At 43.8% G+C, this 23,588-nt stretch overlaps 1 protein-coding gene across 3 annotated transcripts in view; it reads right to left on the minus strand.

Annotated features, from left to right (window-relative positions):
- Positions 1–7,572: 7,572 nt before the first annotated feature.
- The window catches only part of EGLN3 (egl-9 family hypoxia inducible factor 3), a 30,037-nt gene continuing 14,021 nt past the window's right edge, over positions 7,573–23,588 (minus strand). For all 3 annotated transcript variants that reach the window (XM_058666327.1, XM_058666326.1, XM_058666325.1), the window contains 4 exons: positions 13,223–13,342; positions 11,329–11,465; positions 10,050–10,123; positions 7,573–9,266 (listed from right to left, as the gene is read on the minus strand). In XM_058666327.1, coding sequence (XP_058522310.1) covers positions 9,235–9,266; positions 10,050–10,123; positions 11,329–11,465; positions 13,223–13,342 — 363 coding nt within the window. In that variant the 3' untranslated portion in view covers positions 7,573–9,234. The remainder of the gene's footprint in view (positions 9,267–10,049; positions 10,124–11,328; positions 11,466–13,222; positions 13,343–23,588) is intronic.

Genomic DNA, 23,588 nt, shown 5'->3' on the forward strand with positions numbered 1-23,588 from the left:
TAGAACTATTCTTACAGGATTAGATTATGGACTTGATTTTCAGCCCCTGATTTGCTGATTTCTCTCTAAATACTCCAGCAAATTCTCTGCCCCATGTTACTGCACCTGTCGTAATAGTTGAGTCAAGCCATTGTTGGGATTCCAAGAAATTGCTTGCAGGTGATAGTTTCATTAACTGTGATAACGTACACCTTAGATCCCAACCACCAGCCAACAGCAGAGGAGCACTGGCTCAAATCCAGGCAAGTCTTAGCAGAAACATTTATGTGTTTTGTGTGTGTGCGCGCACGCACACGCGCACGCATGTACATGAGCTCCAGCAGTGGGATGTCTTCTGGACTATTCCTCTTACTAAGTCGGCCTCAGTCCAGCACAGGCACAAAACTGCAGTGACTGCATCAGTTGACAGGCAGCGTAATGACTACCACGCTAGAGGAAGAGCAGCTGAGCAAGAAATAAGGGAGATTTTACAGCCTCGTTCCATTATCAAAGGCAAGAAACATGAGTTGGAAGGGAGAGGCAGTAAATCAGTAACTGGTTAACTTCAACCCACTTGCAACAGCTGTCCAGGGCTGTTAACCTCCAACAGTAACCTGAACCCACCTTCCCAAATGGATTGAGTCCTGTGGAGAGCTGCCTGGGAGTGTTGCTAGAACTTTCCATGAACCTGTACTATGGTGTCTGGCAGTCAAGGATGGACCACCAGAGAAGCCCCAAAAACCATCACCTGCGTTTCTCTGAATCCTTCTTGTGCAGCTCTGGCCCTAACTCTCCCTTGATTCATCAATCACTAGAGCTGACAAGGACATTCATTGCTGTCATTCAGGCCTACTTCCTTACAACTTCAGACTCCTGACGCCAGGAATGGCCAGGTGGCTCTCCCCACACCCAAATCCAGTACAGATATCATTGCCACCAAGGTGCAATCATTTCTTTTTGGGGCACAAACCCTCTAACTTAGGCAGTGTCCACATTCAAGGGGCCAAAAAGCACTTTGGAGGTGGATTATGGTGTAATCAGTACTGGGGGCAGAGACAAGGTTAAGGAAGAGGAAATTGAGTTCTAAAGATTAGATAACTTACATGGTTTGCACAATGAGAAACAGCTGAACTGGACTTTCAAGCCAAGTTGGACTCCAAAGTCCCTGTTGTTTGCAATGCAGCCTGTTGCTTCGACTAAACACCATACCGTTCTGAAATACTGGTGACTAATTAACCAATGCCAAACAGTAAGCCTCCGGTGCCGCCTCTGGCACCTAAGAGAGCCCCTCACAGACACACAGCACTGGGGAGCCGTGCTTAGCTACTTCAGATTGCCCTGCCGGCTCGAGATGTTTGCCCTCCAGAAAGCAGCGCCATTCCCCCAGGATGTCAAAACCATGTGGCCTTACCTTATCTCAGAGTTGAGCCTTTTCCAAGCTTGAAAACACTACAGCACAGACTAAGTCTAGACCTTGGCAGCTCCGTGGCTACACTTCCTAGCCTGCGGCTCATCTGGCTTGTGGCAACCGCGGGCCAGAGAGGGAGGAATCGGCTGACTTTTAAGGACCCACCCTCCACAACCAGGCTCAGCTGCTCATTTAGAGAAGGAGTCGCAGCTGGGAAAGGGCTAACACCTTGCAGAACTTTAAATGCCAGCAACAGCAAAGGGTGCTCTCCTCCACCTCCACGGCCCGAATGGGGCTCGAGGGAAACACATGGTTGGGGTCTGGAGAAAACATTATCTAAGACCTAGAGTAAATGTCCTGTCTCTCCCCTCCCTCACCCTCTCTCTCTGGAGGCAGCTAGCCATAATCTAATAGGGAAAGAAATGGCCATGATGTAATTACTATCTTTGAAGATGAAACCTCCTAATAATATTACTTCCATTTGCATAGGTCATCACCAAGACCAGGCTCCTATGCGGGTTTGAGAGACATGATCGAATTTGTATAGTTCTAAGAGTTGCCACAGGGTGAGGTATGACTCTACCACTCATCCCATTTCACACATGAGGCAAGTGAAGGAGAGCAGCAGAGCCTACCTTGAGAAATGAGAGTGCCTTCAGCTGCCAGCACTCAGCAGGTGTCTCACCTTCCCCACCCTCCACCTAAGCTCTCCAGGCCCTTGTGTCTGCTCTGATTGGCACTAAATCTGTTCCCAAGAGTGCATGCTCTAAGAGTGGAGCTGTCAAAAGGTCAATCTAATTCACTAGTGCATGTGCAAACAGGTTACTTTCAACCATTTCAGTCTTTAGGCATAAAGCGTTCACTTTTTTTTTTTTTTACCATGCAGTTAGGCAATTTTTTATGTTATCGCAGTGCAAATCGTATATGGTCCTGGTGTGTGTGTCAGTCACTGTTGTAGAAACTTCACAGTCGCCTACGCCTCATCGAAAGTCAAGGAAGTGTGTGCTAATTGTACAACCAAGGAAGCTGAGGCAGTGATGACAGGAGCTTGGCAGAAGTCACATAGCTAGTAAGTTACGACTGCTTTCAAAGATTTAATACTTTTTACTAGCACCCACACAAACAAGTTTGGCTTTTCCCATTCTCGGTGCTCAGAACGGCAAGCCTGCTCTGCATTTACAATTTAAGACTCCAATGGCAGTTAATAGGAAAAAGATGTTAAGGCAAGAGCCAAATCAAATCTTAGAAGCAGCGATGTTCTGTTCCATTCTGTTCCATACTAGCGGTAGCAACAGTCATACGCTTACCTGTCATCTGTTTCCTCTAGTTCCATTCTGGCAGAGTCCCATGGCTTCCTCCTGCAAACGCCCCAGCTCCTGGCAGGCAGTCATCCCACCCAGCCTCTTCTGCTGGTTACAGCCTCCTTCCTATAGTTCTTTATGCTGCTAAGCGATACCACCTGCTGTTAAGTCAGGTTCCCTGCACTGTCTCTTGTGGTTGCCCTATGGTGGAAACTCCTTTTATTTTTCTCCAATTATTCCAGTAGGTGTACTGTGTACTGTGTGTTACATAATTCCTTCTGGCATCTTGTTGCTCTATCATAATAGGCAGCAGAAATGTTGATACTGTGTTCTGAAGTCATTTGATAACAGTCTTCATTCTCTGAAGCTATATCACCATTAAAAAAAATGTTTCCCCATGCCTATCATGGCAGTAGGAAATGTTAAGTAACTAAAGACATGATGTATGATAGAGCTAAGTGACACTCGAGAGACAACTGGTCCACTGAGAACAAAACGCAGTCGGAGGCCATGAAGTTCACGTCTCCAGCCACATTCCCATGCACACCCTTCTCTGGGGAATGCAGGCAGCCCCTGCAAACCCCATTCTCCTCTCCAGGTTGCACACTTCCTCTTGACTCTCGTGTGAGTTTGGAAGAGTTTCAGCCATAACCGTATTTAGTCATACTTGAAGAGGGGAAGTCGGAGAAGGCAAAGGCTCCAAAGAAAAAAAGGAAAGTGTGCGGACATAAGTGGCTGAGATAACAGTTGATTCCCAACAGACTTTTCTGGGAAAGCCATGGTCAGAGGTCAGATGACAACAAAACAAAACCCCAATCCCTTGCCCTCCATTTGGGTGGACAGTCCGTTTGATTACCTCCCAAGCCAAGCATCAGCGTGGAAACTGAGGCCTTTGATGTCTACTCTGGAAGTGACTCCAGGCCATCCTTGATGGGTGACCAGTTCCTCATAATCACTGCAACTCACAGTAGTCTCCTTTCCACCATCCCCTCAAGCAGTGTTTCTTTTTATCAAGATAATACCAATTTAATAACACAAGGGACCATGTAGACCCCAGAAGGAAAATACGAGTGCTGGTTGAAAACAGGAACATGCACAGAAGAGGAAATGTCCCAGCCCTGGGAAGTTAAGGCAGAATCTAGAATTCTGACGAGCTGCCCTCAGAGAAATTAGCTGGCACCAGACGCTGTGACCAGGCATTCCTGCACACACCTCTCTGGGAAGAAGTGTGTGTGTGTGTGTGTGTGTGTGTGTGCGCGCGCGCGTGCATACCTGGGGCTCTTGAAAAAAGAAGCAGAGGGAAGGAGGTCCGGACTGGTTAAAAATAAAACTTATCAGATGAGAATTAAGACCTGAGAATGTTATCTCTCCTCACAGCAGTGTGGAAAAAAACAACAACAACACAGTGTGTGAAGAATGCAAGCCCCAGGATGAATAAGCACAAAAATGGGAGGAAATGACTGAGTGAACGTGCCCAACGTGCTGGGGAGAACCACTGAGGAGGTGTTGGCTTTCCAGGATTGTTCAGCTCCACTCTGACACAGCCCAGAGCATGAGTCAAGCCCAAACCCCACAGGGTCTACATAAGCAACTGGCCAAGAGCCTGTTTCTGGAAGAAACTGATTTCTGTTTAAACGTCAATACTTTTCAGGATGACTGCATTTCACACTCCCAACCATGTGCTTGTATTAGCTTTAAAAAAAAAAAGTCAATTAAAAAAAAGGTGCTTAGGATATCCCGCTTTGCAGAATTTTATTGCAGGTAACATGGTCCCTACATTCTCAAACCCCAGACAGTCTGAATATTGAAGGCTTTCCCCAGCTGTTGGCCGCTGTTCCTCATCCCTGCGCAGCCTCTGAAAGGAAGAACTTGCCAGAATAGCTCTTTCACATCCCATTGCAGCTTCTCAGAGACCTATGAACTTCGCTCCCTTCAAACACACAGCACACCCAGACCCTGCTCTCCAACATCCAAATTCTCCCACAAGTCCTTTAATGTTCCTTATATTCCTTAATCTCAAATCACCTTTTACATCTTCAGAAACCATGCATCAGTTACAGGGACAAGAGATTTTTCTCTCAAGAAGTAAGCACAAAACACCACCTACTACATTTGTTTCTAGTGACCCAGTGTTTGCTCACTCACTGCTCCATCTGAGCTGTTCCTCCAACATTTAAAGAAAAATCACTATAGCCTTTATAAATATATCTTTTAAAAAATTTATTTGACTTCTATTGGAAAGTAAGATATACTGAGAGGAGAGATAGAGAAAGATCTTCTGTCCAATGATTCACTCCCCAAGTGGTCACAATGGCCAGAGCTGAGCCAATCCAGAGCCAGGAGCCTGGAGCTTCCTCCAGGTCCCCTATGCAAGTGCAGGGTCCCAAGGCTTTGGGCCATCCTCAACTACTTTCCCTGACCACAAGCAGGGAGCTGGATGAGAACCGGGGCCACTGCGACTAGAACCAGTGCCCATATGGATCCCAGGGTTTGCAAGGTGAGGACTTCAACTGCTAGGCTACCACACCAGGCCCATAAATGTGTCTTAAATCTTAGTTGCAGCACTGGGTACTTGCACCAGAGCCGACTTTCTTCAATGCTACATTTATCCAAGATCAAACAAACAAGATCCAAGAAAGAAACATAATTCAAAGAATTAGGTAATTTAACAAAATTAAGATTCAGCCTTCAATAAGCCACTTAAAAATATTAGTAAAGATGGCGCAAGCCCTTGTTACACACAAGTGACAAACCATCAGTAACAGAACTCCCTGCTGACTTTTCGGCTCTCCCTCCAGCCCATGCTGGGAAGTTAGGTCCCCTTGACCTGGGGACTTGAAGGTGGCAGCTTGCAGGCTGCCTGAAAGGCCCAGTGTGCTGCAGCCTGACAGAAAGTCTCCACATTACACCAAGAATCACAGTGTGCTTTCATTTCCAGTGGTTTCGGATACAAGAATGAGGGCACACCCCATGCAGCTCACACCCAGAAGGAGCCCCACACTCCACCACAATCCTGTGAGACATGCAGGAGAGATCCCATTGCAAAGTCAAGAAAGAATTCATTCAGAAAGCTGGTATTTTCTGCTTCTGTGGTTTTTATTGAATAACTGACACTCCTTCAGAACGCAAGGCATGACACCTTTGTTAATAACCATAACATTACATAAAAATATCAAGCAGCAAGCATTGCAAGCTCTCCTTCTCCGCTCCCTCCTGCTCTTTTGTTCGGAGCCACCTCAGCAGGAAGGAGGTATCAAAGACAACAAATAGCGAGGAGCTGGAAGTCTTGAGTCAAATCCTGGTGTGCCACTCCATTACTGTGTAGCCTTGGACAAGCCACCGAACTGTTCTGAACACATTTCCTCAGCTGTGGAAGAGGAAGGGCTGTCCGCAGTGGTTACGCAGAATAAACATTTGAGAGCACGTAGCCCAGGCCTCAGCATATAGGTATCCTCTGAGTATTTAGAGTCATCTTCCCCATTGTTCTCAGCTTCTGTACATCACGGCACTTTAACCCTGACCCTGACCACGCAATGTTAAGCCATGATAAATCCAGCCTCTCAAAGGATATAACTAATCAGCACAGTGGGAAGGCAGCATGTTAAAAATCATATCTGCTTGGCAGTGGACGAGGTCTAAAAATAGACTGGGTCTTTAATATTAACCAGCATAGACATTATCCAACAGAGTTCAACTAGAGATATCTTCATGTTTAAAAGAACCGCTTATTCCACTGTTTGGATCAGTCTCTAATCACCTTACTCACTTCTTTCTCAGCCATTCAGAGGATTCAGGACTGAAGTGAAGTTGATATTTTTCATTAAAGGTTTAGGAAGCCTTGGTGTTGGTCCTCGTTGTGGATCAAGTATCAAAGCATGTGGCATATCTAAACCCTTACCTTAAACAACTGCTGATCTGGCGTTCCATTTTCCATCACCAGTCTCTAAAACAATACAGGGCATTTCAAGACTGAATGGCCCCAAAGAATCAGGATGACCCAGCCTCTAAAAACAATGAGTTATTTAAAGAAAACCAAAATCATGTCTGAATGGATAAATCATGATTCAGTTGGCCCAGCACTTAATTGGTATTAACTACTCTATTAGAGATCTATTTAATGCACTTAGGTAAGACTTGATTTCCATGAAATTGGATCTTTGGCTCAAAATTTAATTTCTTATCAAGGACTCTGCACTATATAGATGATGTAATGGTGAGGTAGGCTCTTAACATTTCATTGCCAGGAATATAAATGAAATTGATCAGATTATTTGCCAAATAATGTTTCTTCAGCAGGGCTAAATCCTCCCCTAAATGAGGTATAAAGTAAAAAGCAAAAACCAGACACGGATTATTGATGTTGTGTTTTCCAGCTTAACTCAGATTCACTCATGAGCGTGCATGGAAATGGACTTGGTATCTATTTTATTAGTTTATGAACATTTGTCTGAAAGGCATAGCAAGGTGTAAAAGGTCAGATCTATTGGCAAGTCAAAATATTGACTCACCTGAATGACACAAGACACGCTCTTGGAACTACATCACAGTCCTTTAGAATAGTGGCACTACCAATCTCATGATATTAATTATGATGAAAACATAGTCATATAACATTCCTAGCACACATCCTCCTTTCTTTCTCGGTTTCTGTTTTTCAAAACTGTGCCAAAGGCTATCAGAGGCCACCTTTTACCTATCACAGTCCCAAGAGACAAAGGGCAGAATTATCACTTATCAATTTTCACATTCACAGTGGCCAATGGTTGGTGTATCTTACCTATGGGAACATAAAAATGACAGTCTGACCAAGCTGTCTAAAACTCTTAGCTTAAATGTGTTAAGGTTTTAGTAAGCTGTCAAAGATGAAGAAAAGGAATCAAACCATTAGAATTATAACATAGGAGACAGTGTTTATTCAAAAGTATTTACTGAGCCCTTGCTGTGTGTCAGGCACTATGTTAGGTGCTAGGAATACATTGCATTGATTAAAAACATACAAAATCCCTGTCTTCATTGTGCTCACACTCAAGAGGAAGGATAAAAGATAATAAACAAAATAAATAAGTAAATTACATAACAAGTTAGAAGGTGGTAAATACTACAGTGAAACAAAATTGAGCAGCTGTGAGAATGAATGATGATAAGTTTTATCTGGAAATTTTCCCAAACCAGGAAAGAAAAAAAAATAAACTTCTTTCTTGGAAAGTATATATATCTGTACATGACAAATGAAAATATTGCTGGCTCCTCAATATTCTTAGGGTTTTCAAGCAAGAATTAAAAAAAAACACAAGTAGAACTGCAAAGTAGGAAGGCTAGGTTTCATAAAATGGGTGCTCAACACAGAGTTCTTGAGGCAACAAGGTCTCTGCTGACTGCAGTAGGAGATGCTTCCACGGCTCTAGCAAGTTTCATGATTCATGCCACACTGTCACCTGCAGTGGGGCTGATGAGGCAGAAGGGACAGACAACGTGGAAGAATTCCAATAGCTGTTTGAGTCTTTTTTTTTTTACTCCGATTTCCTACTTATAATACAGCACCCAATACTTTTTGATTCTGTCAAATAACAGTGAGCTCAATAAAAATGAGAACTAGGGGAAAAAATCCTGGGAAGTCTGTATTTCCAACTCTAGCTTCCCTCTCCAATTGTTCAAGACATGCCCATTTATTGTATGGACATCAGTAGACTTAACTACGCTCTTCTCAGAGGTTGGCATCAAACTACCAAGATAGATTTCTCTTGTCCTTTGATTTAAATTCAAATTTCTATTCCAACCACACAATAAAATAACTCATACCTAGTGTTAGCTTTGGGAGAATTAGGTTCCCCGGTAAAAAGTGAAAAAAAGAGAATAAAAGGTGCTATCACCATTGATCAGAATATCATTATTTTCCGGAAAATGGGACAGAGGCAGAAAGTTCAGATTTTAAGAGCTAAAATGAATGTATGTATCTACATGTGTCCACGCCTTGGGACAGTTATTAACTGACCACAATAATAGCAGCCATTTCCAGAGGTAATCATGCCATTAGGTTGTGATGATACTCCTGAAAGCCCATCAGCCCCCTGGGTTGAGAACATCTGGAAATTGTTCAGATGACATAAATTTGTTTCCTGTTGTTGAGATTTGAATAATGCCTCTCTGTGGTATCTGTCACCATGGTTTGTTTGTTTCTTTGCAAACCTCCTCCTTTCAAGGCAGGAAGCATCCATAAAGTGCTAGGAAGATTCATCCTGGTGCTCCCAGGCTTGTGTTTCAGCAGCCAATTTCACCAAACCTATCTACTAAAGCGCCGGCCAGCAAGGACGTCTGTAGGTCTTCCTGGAGTTACCAAGGGGGTCCATCTGGCAGAGATCACCTCTGTCGGTCACCGCAGTCTTGGCAAGAAAACACGAAGTACCACACGCAAGACAGGGATGTGAAGGAGGCAAACAGTCAGGGGAAGCTTGTTGTCACTGGAGAGGCCATCTTTGGATTTCAACTTACAGAGCAGGCGAGAGGGGGTTACTACAATGAAAGAGGCCAGCAGATTTCAGAGCACGCTCAGTCTTCGGCGAGGGCAGACTCACTCTTCCCTGGGTTGGGGAAGAAAAGACAAATCAAACCAAAAGAACCTGCAGTCAGAACATGCACCTCAGAACATCAAGCCAAACCTTCTGATGGAGCTCCACGAATGGTGTTTGCTTCCCCGGGCATTTGATAACTACACAGCCCAAATGGGTCATGGGCGAAGCAAACATTACCTGTCGTTGTTGTTTTTGTAGTTTTTTCCTGTGCAATTTCTCAGAAACTTAATCACAGGCGAGGGAGTCCTGTGATTGTTCTAAACAGAGATAGAACGTGTAGCATTTCCCACATTTTGAGAAGCAGTAATTTACCTTTGCATAAGCCAACTTTGCAGGATTAACGTCGTAATGCAGCATATTTGGGGAGATGCTGGTTTATAACCCTGGTTGGAGGGGATACACACTCAGTGCATATGACCTGAGCCCTGCTTTCATACAGAGGAGGCTTGGTCCCAGGCCAACATAACAGATAAACTGCCGTAGCTGATTTCCATTTCCTTTAAAAATGTTCCAGAATCACAGGCAAGATTAACTGCTCCTTTGGTTAACATTAATGATACAAAGTTAATTTTCCCATCACACCACCAGTGGGCAGTCTCAGAAGCTGATCTTCCCATTTTCTTAAAAGAGGAAAGGCCAAGGCTTCAAGATTAACGTATCAGGGTATCATTATACACGACACTAAACCACTGATGCAATACAAACGTGTATACTACAGATTATACAGAATTCAGTCATAGATTGACTTAATCAGAAGTTGTAACAACAACAACAAAAAAAGTGAGCACATACTAGTTAAATTCTTAAATTTCTTTTTGGCTTCTGCTCTCTCTTCAGCATCAAAGTACCAAACAGTCATAGCGTATCTGAAAGATAAACAGGGATAAGAAGTTTAAGCTTACCATACTGCTCTTACGCTCATCTGTAAAACCAATAGAAGTTCACTCCAATTTTAATTTAAAATTAACTTCTCTGGTTTTGACCCCATTTAAATGCAATGGAAAACAGAAGGAATTCCAGGTATGCACCAGGCATGAACCGGGTATGGTGAGGTCACTGACTCTGTGATTGGGTCTTCCTCTTTCTCTTGGGCATGGGGAATTCAACAAGGACTGCAACAGGTCAATGAGATCTATACAGAAAGGACTAGAAGAAAATCATTCTGCCAAAGCCTGGGTGACCAATGTTGGTGGGGAAAACACAACAGAAGGTAACATTTTGGTAAATAGCTTATTTTAAATCCCAGGACCTGTAAATTTCTTGGCTTCTTTCCTCTAGTTTTGGCTATTATGGTAAAGAAGTGAATAACAATGCCCTCAGGCTTTCCACTGCATGCCCACTAATTGGCTTTGTCCCATCCCTGGGATCAACTGAACAATGGATGCTTGGCTTTCAGGAAGTCTTCTTGTCTATGATTATCTACCGGAACTCTTCCCAAAGGTTTTTCATCTACTCCAGCTCTCCTCCTGTCTCCCTGTGGAGTCAGTCATTGTGTGACGGGGGAATAACCCCAGACTTCGGCCACAGATGACAGCTCCTGATTACCCAACTCCATAAAACAAGTCCCAGGTAGATTTCATGCTTGCACCTCTAGATTCCAAGATGATTTGGCATTTAGTACAAGGGCATTTCAAAGAGTTGGTGGAAAAATGGAATTTAAAGATAAGTTTATTTTGATGTGGAATTGTTTTGAAATTCACACATTGATTTTCTCCTAATTCATATTTTTATGTACTTTATGACGATCCTTTTATGAACAGATTTTTTTTGCACCAAAATAGACCTACATTTAAATTCCATTTGCTATGAAATTTTTGAAGTAGGCTCATGTGTTATCTCTGATTTTTGAAGGAGAAGACCCTTGGTGATTGTAATGTGATCGCATGAAGTTTTGACATAGACCAGTACGGAAGAAGCCACGATCTCCCTCTTTAGTTTTTAAGGACTGCAGATGGGTTTGCTTTAGGTCACTCAGTCTTCCCTGTGTCCCCAAGTTCAGAGAGTTCCCTGGAAATGTTGGTGAGGGGCTCGACATGAGTGCCTGCAGAGCAATCATAGCCCAATCTACTACCTGGTGGCGTAGGAAGGCTGCACTTCATGCGGGTTCCTGCGATCTGACCAGAAGAACAGCAGTCTATCAAAAATGGGCTCCACATCTGCTACAAATGATTTGCCTTCTGGAAATATTCTCAGGATTCCACCGTGTATCTGGGGACCACAGAGAAGGTAGATTATTTCGTAGCCTCACATACAGCTGACCAAGAATAAGATTTCTGCTCTACCAGGAAATAATGCCATTTTCCAAGTTTTACTTCAACCTCACACTGGGTACCAAATTTTATTTCATGTTTTTAAAAAGATTTATATATGTATGCATGTATCTATTTGGAGGGGCAGCTTTAAAGAAAACAGAGTTAAAGAGAGCAAGAGAAAGATCTTCCATCCACTGGTTTACTCCCCAAATGGCCACAATGGCCGGAGCTGAGCTGATCAGAAGCCAGGAGTCAGGAACTTCTTCCAGGTCTCCCATGTGACCGTAGGGTCAAAAGGACTTGGGACATCTTTTACTGCTTTCCCAGGCCATAAGCAGGTAGCTGGGTTAGTAGTAGTGTAGCAGTGGTGACATAAACCAGCACCCAAATGGGATGCTGGTGCCATCACAGGCGGAGGCTTAGCCTACGATACCATAGCTCTGGCTCCAAATGACTAACTTTTTGCATGTGTACTCAATCTGTCTTACAAGAATAGCCAAGTTTAGAGCAGCATTCAGGCCCAAGCTATCAACATCTTCCCCACAGCACAATGCCTATGGCTAACAGGAAGTCATTGACTTGCTCAATGATTTCATACTTTGTGCTTTGCTTTACTGACCTACAATCCCTCCTCTTGCCTATGAGAGCACCTCAGAAAATTTTACAGGGGACCAGATGGCTGCAATTCAGTCACGTTACTCAAAAGGGAGAATAGGAGACAAGCCTTGGCGCTAACTCACTGGTTTCCCAGGTTTTGTTTTTCTGACCCTAGATAAAATACCCTGCTTTTATGACAGCCAGCATTTGCCCTAATGAACAGGAAATGGAGACGCAGAAAGTTCAAAAGCCAGAAAAGCTTCAGAAGTCCCCAACTTCCCGGACTCTTAAATCATGCTTAACTTTCAGAATGTGTATAAAGTCCAGACAATCATTTGCAAGCATGGGCCCAGACTGTCTGTCTGTCTCTCTCTCTGTCTCTCTCCCTCTCCTTCTCTATGTTTGTGTGTGTGTGTGTGTTCTAAAATACAAAAATAAGCCACAAAGCCTTTGGCACTCACACACTATAGTGAGCCATGGCAAGCAGCCATCAGCAAGATGTATCACCCTGAGAAAGAGGCGTGTGAGGGAAATTTCTCTTGGGGACAGATCCTATAAGTTCTATTTTTGTGCTGTTCTCTCAGTGTTACTGTTGGAGTGAAACACGTACATCCTATTCTGTACTGAGAGTCCCATCAGCTCAGAATTACACTAAAAAAATGTATCTCCAATCCTAAAGATTAAATGACCTTCCCTTTGTCAAGCACCCATTCCATACCTTAATAGTTTTCATACCCAACCCCCTCCAAATTAGCTTTATATACCTTACCTTTTTTTTCTAAGATTTATTTTATTTTTGTTACAAAGTCAGATATACTGAGAGGAGGAGAGACAGAGAGGAAGTGGAGCTGCCGGGATTAGAACCAGCGGCCACATGGGATCAAGGCGAGGACCTTAGCCACTAGGCCACGCTGCCGAGCCCTATATACCTTATCTTAATCTCATGAAATTTAGTAATAATTCCATGGGGGAGGAGGGAAAGGAAAAAATGAACCAGAGACATGATTCATCAGCAGCAGGGAGAGAGCTATTATAAACGCAGAACTTTCCTCTGAACGATCTCAACTCTTCCTGTGCTTTCCTAATTCCACGCATGCTCCCATTGGTCCTCAATACCTTGGCGTCCCAGTTCTTGTTCAGATAGTAGATGCAGGTGATACAGCGGCCGTCACCATTGGGGTTGTCCACATGGCGAACGTAGCCCGTTCCATTTCCCGGGTAGCAGGCTACCATCGCCTACAAGGAAAATACCAAGAACATTGGTTAATAACACCGAGGTATCCTTCTCTTCCCACCGGTGAACAGACAATAAAACAGTCTCTTTGGGTGTTCCTTGACATTTCTAGGTGCCTGCAGTACAGGCACAGCATGTCTAGTCAGCCTCTTTGGCATGTAAGAAGAACATCCAAGCCATGCCTTAGGGCTCAGCCCGCTAACTGGTGAAGCAATAGTGTCACAGCTTTAGGACACTTCGGAGCCCTTCATCAAGACAGGGCGTCCTGTCTTTCCTCGATACCTTGCTTTGAGAAAACCATTGATGAGTACCATTCTACGTCCACAAAATGAGAATCATTTGAGGTGGGGCTTAGGGGTCATGTCTGCTGAGCACGTGCCTCCGAATCACTGCATCACTCAGTTGTACAAGACCCAGTCACAAAAAAAAAAAAAAAAAAAAAGATCAAGCTTGCTCCAGAAAATGTTTAGGACTGAAGAAAGAACAGTCAACAGAAAACAAATATGTTAACAGGGACAACGCAGTGAAATCCCCTGCAGGGAAAAAACCACACATATATCTTAATGTGTGCTTCTTCATGTTTTGCTTCTTCCTACCTGTTAAATATGAAAGTAGGTGGTACCAGGAGGCCCTCCTCTTTTGTACAAATGCTACCTGTATCTAACGGGTAGAGAAATAAAGCAGAAGTTTTCCTGAAAATTACTGTGGTCGCCATGGTGGTGTAGCAAGTTAATCATCTACCAGCAGTGCCAGCATTGTAAATGGGCTCTGGTTTGTGCCCCAGTTGCTTCGCTTAGGACCCAACTCCTTGCTTTTGCCCTGGGAAAGCAATGGAGGATGACTCAAGTCCATTGCAGCCAGTGGGAGAGTAAACCAGTGAATGGAAGCCACCCCCAGCCCCCATCTCTCCTTCTTTCTGTAAATTTACCTTTTAAATAAAAATAAATAAATAAAACTTAAAATTACTGTGACAAGTTAACAAACCTCTAATTTTTTTTCCAGGAAAAATTTATAACAGGGTAGAAAGGGAAGGGCAAAATACAGAAACCCACTTCTTTTCTTTATGGTACTCTGCATAATTTAAAAACATTTTTAGGGCCTGGCGGCATGGCCTAGCGGCTAAAGTCCTCACCTGGAACGTGCCGGGATCCCATATGGGTGCCAGTTCTAATCCCAGCAGCTCCACCTGTGGCCTGGCAAAGCAGTCGAGGATGGCCCAAAGCCTTGGGACCCCTTACCCGTGTGGGAGACTTTGAGGGGGTTCCTGGTTCCTGACTTTGGATCGGCACAGCACCGGCCATGGCGGTCACTTGGGGAGTGAATTATCAGATGGAAGATCTTCTTCTCTGTCTCTCCTCCTCTCTGTATATCTGACTTTGTAATATAAATAAATAAATCTTTAAAAAAAATTTTTATAGGAATGTGGTGTATGTGGAGAAAATAAGAAAGCCAGCAGTGTAAGATGAGGGCAAGGATTTCTTTTTTGTGCTGATGTTGTTTTAGTAGCTAGGACAGTGTCTAACACAGAGAAAGTATCCATTCATTTCATTCAAAAGCAAATGGATACATCAATGAATTAGTAAAAGACTGTTTCTCTAAACAGTTTACACTCGGGCCCGGTGGCGTGGCCTAGTGGCTAAAGTCCTCACCTTGAACGCCCCGGGATCCCATATGGGTGCTGGTTCTAATCCCGGCAGCTCCACTTCCCATCCAGTTCCCTGCTTGTGGCCTGGGAAAGCAGGAGAGGATGGCCCAAAGCTTTGGGACCCTGCACCCGCCTGGGAGACCTGGAAGAGGTTCCTGGTCCAGGCATCGGATCGGCGCATACCGGCCCGTTGTGGCTCACTTGGGGAGTGAAACATCGGATGGAAGATCTTCCTCTCTGTCTCTCCTCCTCTGTATATCCGGCTTTCCAATAATAATAAAATCTTTTAAAAAAAAATAAAGTTTACACTCCATTTACATTGATTGCTACTTCTTTCATTTTAAAGACCTGACTTATAACATGTATATAGGGGTCCAATTCATAATGTTCTGTGCTGGATAGACTCTGAAACACGCTAATAGTTCAATGAACCCGTTTCCACGTGGATGTTAAATCATTCCACAGAGCAGCACAAAAATGCAGCACTAGGTATCACACACAACACATTCTCTATAGGATAGAAGGCTGAATGGTGACTTGGCTTCACTAAGATCTTAAAGTTTCAATCTCCCTTATCTCTCACACTTGATAGCTTCATGCCCTAGCAATCCCCGTTTCCTGCCTTAGAATGCTGAAAATGCCAATGCAACGGCATCATTGGAGCTGAAGCTAGACTGTTAGCTTGAATGTGTTTTAGAAGGTGGAATCGTAAGGCAGCTACAGTAAAGATCAAACAAACGATGGTACCATCAAGCAAAGGATGACTTGGGGAAAATGGAATTGGCAGCAGACAGAAATGCTGGGCCTAGCTGGAAAGGAAGAGATTAAATGAAGTCACCGAGTAGGGAATTACCCACCATCTCTGGAAAGCAGCTATTAGGATTATAAGAACCACCACTGAGCCAATAATGAAAGTCACTTAAGCCACAAACAATGACTGGCTGGATTCCCTATCATCTCAGCCTCCCTACATTTGGGTGTGAAAAGAAAAAGTGCTCATTCAAGCCCACACTATGCTATCCTCTTTGGTTCTTAAGTAGCTCTGTTCCAGGAAAAGGCCAGGGGTCTGGATGCCTGTTGCCTACCCCATTCTGCATCTGTGTGACCTAAGGCCCCATTTCTTTCCTCTGTAGAGGGGACATGGGTTACTCCACCTGGGAAGACTGAAGAAGATCAAAGAATTAATCCAAGCACCAACATTGAAAGAGCTAGCATTCTAGAGACCTGAGGAAGTAGTTTATCTGCCTTAAGATTCAGCTTGGATTATGATATTAAAAAAAATAAATAAATAAATAAAAAATAAATAAAAAATAAAAATAAAAAATAAATAAATGCTGTTGGGACAACTGGTTGATAGCCTGCAGAAACAAAAAAATAGATCCACATCTCTCACCATACACTAAGATCAGATCTAAATGGATAACAGATCTAAACCTACATCCAGAAACCTTCAAACTTTTGGAAGAAAATGTTGGAAACACACTGGAACACTTAGGGGTAGGCCCTCACTTCCTAAAAAAGACTCCAGATGCAGTAGAAATCACCAAAATAAACAATTGGGACCTCATCAAACTAAGAAGCTTCTGTACAGCTACAGAAACAATCAACAAATAAAAAGGCAACCCACAGAATGGGAGAAGATCTTTGCACACGACATAGGTGATAGAGGGCTAATATCCAGAATATACAAAGAGCTACAAAACAACCAAAATGTCAAAACAAGCAACCCACTCAAGAAATGGGCACGGGAAATGGGCAGACACTTCACAAACGAACAAACCCAAATGGCAAATAAACATATGAAAAAATGCTCAAGTTCCCTGGCAATAAGGGAAATCCAAATTAAAACATCAATGAGGTACCACCTAACGCCAGTAAGACTGGCCCACATGAATAAAAGCACCAACGACACTTGTTGGCGAGGTTGCGGGGAAAAGGGAACCCTACTCCACTGCTGGTGGGGCGGCAGGCTGGTACAGCCTCTATGGAAATCAGTATGGAGAATATTCAAACAACTCAAATTCAACATACCGTATGATCCAGCAATAGCACTCCTAGGAATATATCCAGAACACTTGTTCTATGAGAAACCAACATGCACTCCTATGTTCATAGCAGCACAATCAGTAATTGCAAAAACATGGAAACAACCAAAATGCCCATCAACAGAGGATTGGATAAGAAAGCTATGGTTCATCTACTCCATGGAATACTACTCAGCTATTAAAAAAAACAAAATGCAGTTCTTTGTGGCCAAATGGGCCAAACTGGAAACCATAATGCTAAGGGAAATGAGCCAATCCCAAAAGGTTAAATACCACATGTTTGCCTTGATTTAAGATGATATGATGTTATGTATAACATGTTATGTTTTGAATGTTATATGTTGTGTATAAACTAAAATTGAAGTATAGGTGAGGTGGTCACAGAAGGTGGCTGGAAACCCGCATTTACTTTTAACATATTGGTTACTCATTACTATGTCAATTAATTCCATAATGATGTAAATTTTTGCTGATGGTATGTTGGAGCTTTCAATTGACTGGGATGATACTCTGCTGGCTCTGTCATCAGACCAGAGAGGGTATACCTAAGAAGCCGTTGAACTTGACGGGACAATAAGATGCTGGACTCTATGTTTGGTATACGCTTGCAATGGGGAAATCTCAACTGAACTTGAGCTGTGGTTATGCAGTAAGGTGGAGGAATCCACCATGGTGGGAGGGTTTGGGGAGGGGTGGGGAGAACCCAAGTATCTATGTAACTGTGTCACATAATACAATGTAATTACTGAAGTTAAATAATAAATAATTAAAAAAAAATAATTCTAAAGGTAGATACAGTCTCACAAAAGTGCATTCTCTGGTAGTTGTTGCATCTTCACAACACACATGGAGAAGAGCCAGCACAATTCCAAGGGATTTGCCGTTAGGACAAAACCCCCAAAATGTAAGCAAACTATCTGATTGCTTACCGGAGAGAGAGGAAGAGAGAGAGATTTTCTGGCCAGGGTGAATATCCACGCTTTTTCCTGGTTCCAGAAACTATATGCATGCAGCTTAAAACAATGGAAGGAAATCATTACAAGCTGCAGTAAGCCTGTTGAAATTATATTCCGTCAATTTGAATCAGTGAGCTTTCTGGAACACTATAAGACATGGGTCCTGCCATGGGTGCATTCTCAAATATTTGCTGATCTTCAACAGGGTCTAAAGCCACCAAGCTCCAAGATGTCCTAAGGGGCAAGCCTCACACTAAAAATTAGCCATTCATTTCTGTGCCAACCTGTGCACAGGGCAGTAACAAACTGCGGAAATGGATTGGCTTAACTGAGCTGCTATCTGAACCTCATCAAGCCTGGGGAAGGATTGAGTCTATCACGCAGGAAAACGCTTCAAGGTTTTACTGTTGTACGAATGAGGCCAGAGTGCTTTTAATGCTCATGAAACAATGATGCCAAGCAATAACACTGACACATACCAGGAGGATGTCATTTATTACAGGCTTTTTGTTTGCTCAAACTTCCTGATGGGCTTAATAGCCAAAATGTACAGAAGGCAATAACGTGATGGTGTCATCTACATGAACGTAGCATAGTGTAGTCGTATAGTTATATTCTCGACAGTAAAATAAATCTACACATTGCCTTTGCATCACCACCCTCCCCGCCTCCCACCTCCCACCGTCTCCAGGAGCCTCTCCATAGCTCTGTGCAAGAGGAAATGAGTAGGGGTGAGACAAGTGTTCCCTGGCTGACTCTAGACCATGCACAGAAGTTCTGGACACCAAACAGCCATGTTTGGACAGGGAGTGTATATGCATTCTTTAAAAACACACATGTATAGGCAGATTTGTCACAATATCAAAATATACTCCCCAAGGTCATTAGTAGAAAAGGAAAACAGTGGTTCCATTAGAGTTATTGCAAAACCTAAACAGAATACTGAAGAATGCAATCAGTCACACCCTGATTACAGGGACAACCCCTCCATCACACATTCAGAAACGGCGACCATCTCGCATCCATATGCTCTGGTTAAACCTCTCACTTCTGTATTAACCATCACACTTTGTATTCCTAAAGAAATGGATTTTATATTGCTCATGACTTTGGAGTCAGATTTGCTGATTAAATGGTTTTAAACAACTCACAGTACAAAATTTTAAAATGGTTTTTTAAACTTACTTATTTTCTTTTATTTGAAAGGCAGAAAAACAAAATGATGAAAATCTTCCACCTGTTTATTTACTCTCCAAATACCCAGAACAGCCAGTCCTGGACCAGGCTGACACTGGGAGCCAAGAACTCCCTTCCGGTCTCCCAGGTGCATGGTTGGGACTCAAAGCCCTGAGGAGTCACCCACTGCCTCCCAGGGTGTGCATTAGCAGGAAGCTGAGCTCAGAAGCAGAACTGATACTCTTACTACGGGATACAGGCCGCCTAAGGAATGCCCTAACTGTGACATCAAATGCCTGCCCACATACACAGAATCACCTACCTCCCTTTGCCAAGGAACATATCACAAGGGAGCATGCAATAGCTAACTTTTCAGGATAGCAATGAGGCTCGTTTCTTTCCAGGAACAAGAACACAGGTGACCAACTTGCAAGTGTTTTTAGTCAGCTGTGGGTAAAGAAGTTGAAGGCTACACATCAGTCATGTTTCTGAATGATCTGTGTTCAGCATATGCTGAGCATGGACAGCGAGCAGGGCAGCCCAAGGTTATACACTTCTTTGTCCTACACTCATGACTGACGGAAGGGTCCCATTGTGTAATTCATCTGGAGGTGAGGGGGGATGGGGCATAATAATTAGCACAAAAGCACTGTATGTACTAGAAGCAGTTCTAACATGGAAATCCTATTTTTGAAAGAAAAACAAAAATTAAAAAAGTCTTTAAAGTATTCAAACTGCATTAGGCAGATAGCCTCAGGGAAAGCCAAAGTGAGAGGAAAATCTGTCCTGGGCATGGTTTTCACAAGGTTGATTATTTATTTTTTTTTTTTTCAAAAAAAATCTAATGACAAATTAAACCAAAATGTCAAATTCAACTGTGTTCTATTTGGCTTTTATAATGAAAGCTTTAGCCTTCCACCAGCTTCCTCACTCAAGTTCACGGGATTTTCAAGGTTACCCTGTGGGCTCCACTGTTCACTTAATACCGCCAGCACTGTGTCCACGAGGCCTCTTAACAAGACAATGGCAATGCCACAAAACTTCCCCAAAAATGTCACTGACATCCAAGTTCACACTCCCTGCCAGGTGGTCCCATTCGGATATGCAAGTGCACATAAAAGTGAGGTCTCAAAGTGATGATGAAACTGCATTAACTCACAAGCCTAAAAAGTCCTGCCAAGATTTTTACACGTTCATTCTAACTTCAAGTAGAGAGTGATAAAGAAATAAGTCACAGTTAATACAAGCAGAAAAACGAGGAAGTTGCTTAAACCATCATCCCTTATCTTGGCATCTATGTTGTTGATAAAGACCAACTCTTCCAGAGCCTCTCATTAGAGACTGACGTAATGAAACAGGAGAGGTGCAGTTAGTTGGTGGTGGGCAGCAACACCAGGATCCAGTTCCCACAATTCTCTTTGCTGCGTCAACCCCTGCCCACACAAGTGGGGAGACTCAGAATGCCAAGCAGGCAAGTAGCTGTCCTTCACAATGCTTTCTACTGTTCTATTTCCACAATGAAAACGATGTCCATCTCCCTCATTCACCATGAATCCACACTAAAAATACCTCTACTCTCCAACCTACAAGCCTACCGCACCACCGCTGTGGCTACAGACCCTCACTTCCCAATGTGGGAAGCTGAGATGCCAGAACGCTGGGATAGCTCAGAAGCCTCCCGGCTCTGAAAAGACAAAGTTTGAGCCTTACAGAAACTCTTGGCTGCTTTGGGAAGGTGAGTCTGCCCACATTCTGGGACAGACAAGGGCACACAAGCCTCAAAAGGCAAAGAATTCCCCTGTCTTACTTGAAAGCCTGTCCTCAGGTGAACTTGGCCCAAGCTTCAGGACCATCCAAGCAAGCATCAGCAACAACCTAGACTCTGGGACCTTTGGTTTGATTGTCCTGGGTCAGTGATCACAGTGCTAGCAGGTTCCCTGGACTCTTCGAGATAAGCACCTCAATCCCCAGAAACAGGCGTGCGTACACACACACACACAAGGAAGCTGCATAAAGTGACAGTGGGTTTGCAAGCTTTGAGGGCTCCCTGCATTTGATACTGTCTTCCAGGAACCCTGCACTTCAGGCATGAACTTCTGAGTGAATCTCTCCCTCACCCTCCCTCACCCCACTCCCTGGAAGCCACAAAAGGCCAGGAATGTGAAAGACTATTGTCATTCCAATCTCAGTTGAGGTTAATTCCTCTCCTTGGAGGGGATTCAGCCAGAGCCCTGCAATTAGGCACAGTACACAGGGCCCCGTGCTGCAGCCCTATCAAGACAGGCCGTTGGGGTTTGGGAAGGCTGCCCTTCCCGTGGAGGCCTGGCTCCAAGCCAGCTGGGTGATGACTGAGTGACAGGGCTACGTGCGCTTCGTGAGGGTGGCAGGCAGCCCACACCCGAGTACACAGCCAGGCGGCCCGGGGAGGGAGCAAACACTTGGAGAGTCCTCCCTCCTTCCCCCACCACTCCCTCAGTCACGGGGAGAAAGCTTTCCCTGAATTACAAAGTCAGAGCAAGGCAGCCAAACTCAGGGTAAGAACACGAAATAAGACAGGCTTTTAACCATGTCCTTTCTAATGCCCTTTCCACCAGAGTCACAGTAGCCAACTCCTGACGACCCACATAGCCCGGTGGCACTTTATACACCGTGTCTCCAGCAATTTCCTGGATGCTGGGAAGGTGAGTGGCGGCCATGTCCCCTGAGTCATGCTGCTCACTCTCTTCTGCAGAAGCCATTAACCCTGCAAGTCATCCTATGGACCTGCAAGTTATCGTGTTGCCATGGCAAAACAAAGTCATGAGTAATTCCTAAACCAGGATGGGGGTGGGACTCAGGCTGTTTAACCACCTCTGAAGGGAGACAACTGTTTTATCAGAAGAATATACCTGAACCTGGAGTTTTATAAAGATTCTGGGCTGGGCAGAAGAGTTAAAAAAAAAAAAAAAAGAAAACGAAAAGAAAAAGAAGAACTGTTGTGACTGTGGGATTGTCAGAGAATTAAGTATGATTCTGTTTCGATTTTCAACTGCAACTCATCCGAAAAAATGGGAAGAAATCCATGACAACTTAACGACACTGGTGGGACAGGACTTAGTGAATGGTAATACATTTAAAAAAAACAGTTACCAATCAAAACATGTCATGAAAAACCACCTTGAGGTAATACTGTTAAGACAGGAAAACCCCCTATTTCCATTTCCACATGTCGACAAATACACCCACTGAGTGAAAGAATTGTCACACAGCAAGCCCAGACGTGAAATTCAAGAAATCCAGTGACCACATGGATTGACTGAACAAACATTTTTATGGTGTTTGCTGTGCCTGATACCATTCTGCATGCTTTACAAATCTTAACTCATTCGCTCTTAATAACTACACAAGATGGAAACATTTCCCTTTTATAGACAAGAAAACCAAGGCACCAGGAGGCTCGGTAACATGCCTCTTTGATCCCAGTGAAGCCTACTTGATGAGCAGGAGTTGAGTTTATGAACAAAAAGCACCAAGGGAAGAATTTCCACAAAAGCCAATGTGTGGTAGCCTAGTGTCTAAATCCTCGCTTTGTATGTGCCAGGATCCCATATAGGCACCGGTTCATGTTCCAGCTGCTCCCTGCTTGTGGCCTGGGAAAGCAGTATATTATGGCACAAAGCTTTGGAACCCTGCACCTGCACGGGAGACCCAGGGAAACTCCTGGCTCCTGGCCTCAGATAGGCTCAGTTTCTGGCAGTTGCTACAGGTACTGGGAAAGTGAGTGAACCAGTGGATGGAGGATCTTTCTCTATGTCTCTCCTCTCTGTAAATCTGCCTTTCCAATAAAAATAAATAAATCTTGAAAAAAGAAGAAGAAAAAAGAAAGCCAGTGGGCAAAGGAAATTGAATTTGATTCCTCCAAGCAAGCTCAGATGTACAGGCTATTGTCTTTACATGGGTTATTCCCTTGCAGGCCAGGTTAAAGCTCACTATAAAAGCGGCTTGGACTGAAATTGGTCAACAGCCCATGGTCTGGGCTGCTCTTACCTCCCCAAGGCACCCTCCCCTTCCTCTCCAAGGTCTGTATTGTAACTCTGATCAACACTTGTTTCAGAGTTAGAAGGTAAGTTAAGACAAAATTTAAAAAAATTTAAAAAGGGAATACAAAAGTTTGTTTCCCAGGGGAAGAAAAGGAGTAGCACCAGGCAAAGGAATCCGAAGGATGCGATAAATTTTCCTTACTGATGCCCAACACTTGTCCAGAGACAACTTCACTGCTATAGCAAACAGCCACGGATGCAGCACTTTCCACAGTCAAGTTGGAATTCACTAGATACAGACTCACTGCGGTTCAGAGAAGGGGTGAGATCCGGAAGAGCTGCTGTTTCAGGGAGAGGAAAGTGGAGGCTCTTCTAGGTGAGGATGGGAGTTGGGTATCTGGGTGGGG

The sequence above is a fragment of the Ochotona princeps genome, chromosome 6 (genome assembly GCF_030435755.1).
Source record: "Ochotona princeps isolate mOchPri1 chromosome 6, mOchPri1.hap1, whole genome shotgun sequence".
Lineage (NCBI taxonomy): Eukaryota > Metazoa > Chordata > Mammalia > Lagomorpha > Ochotonidae > Ochotona > Ochotona princeps.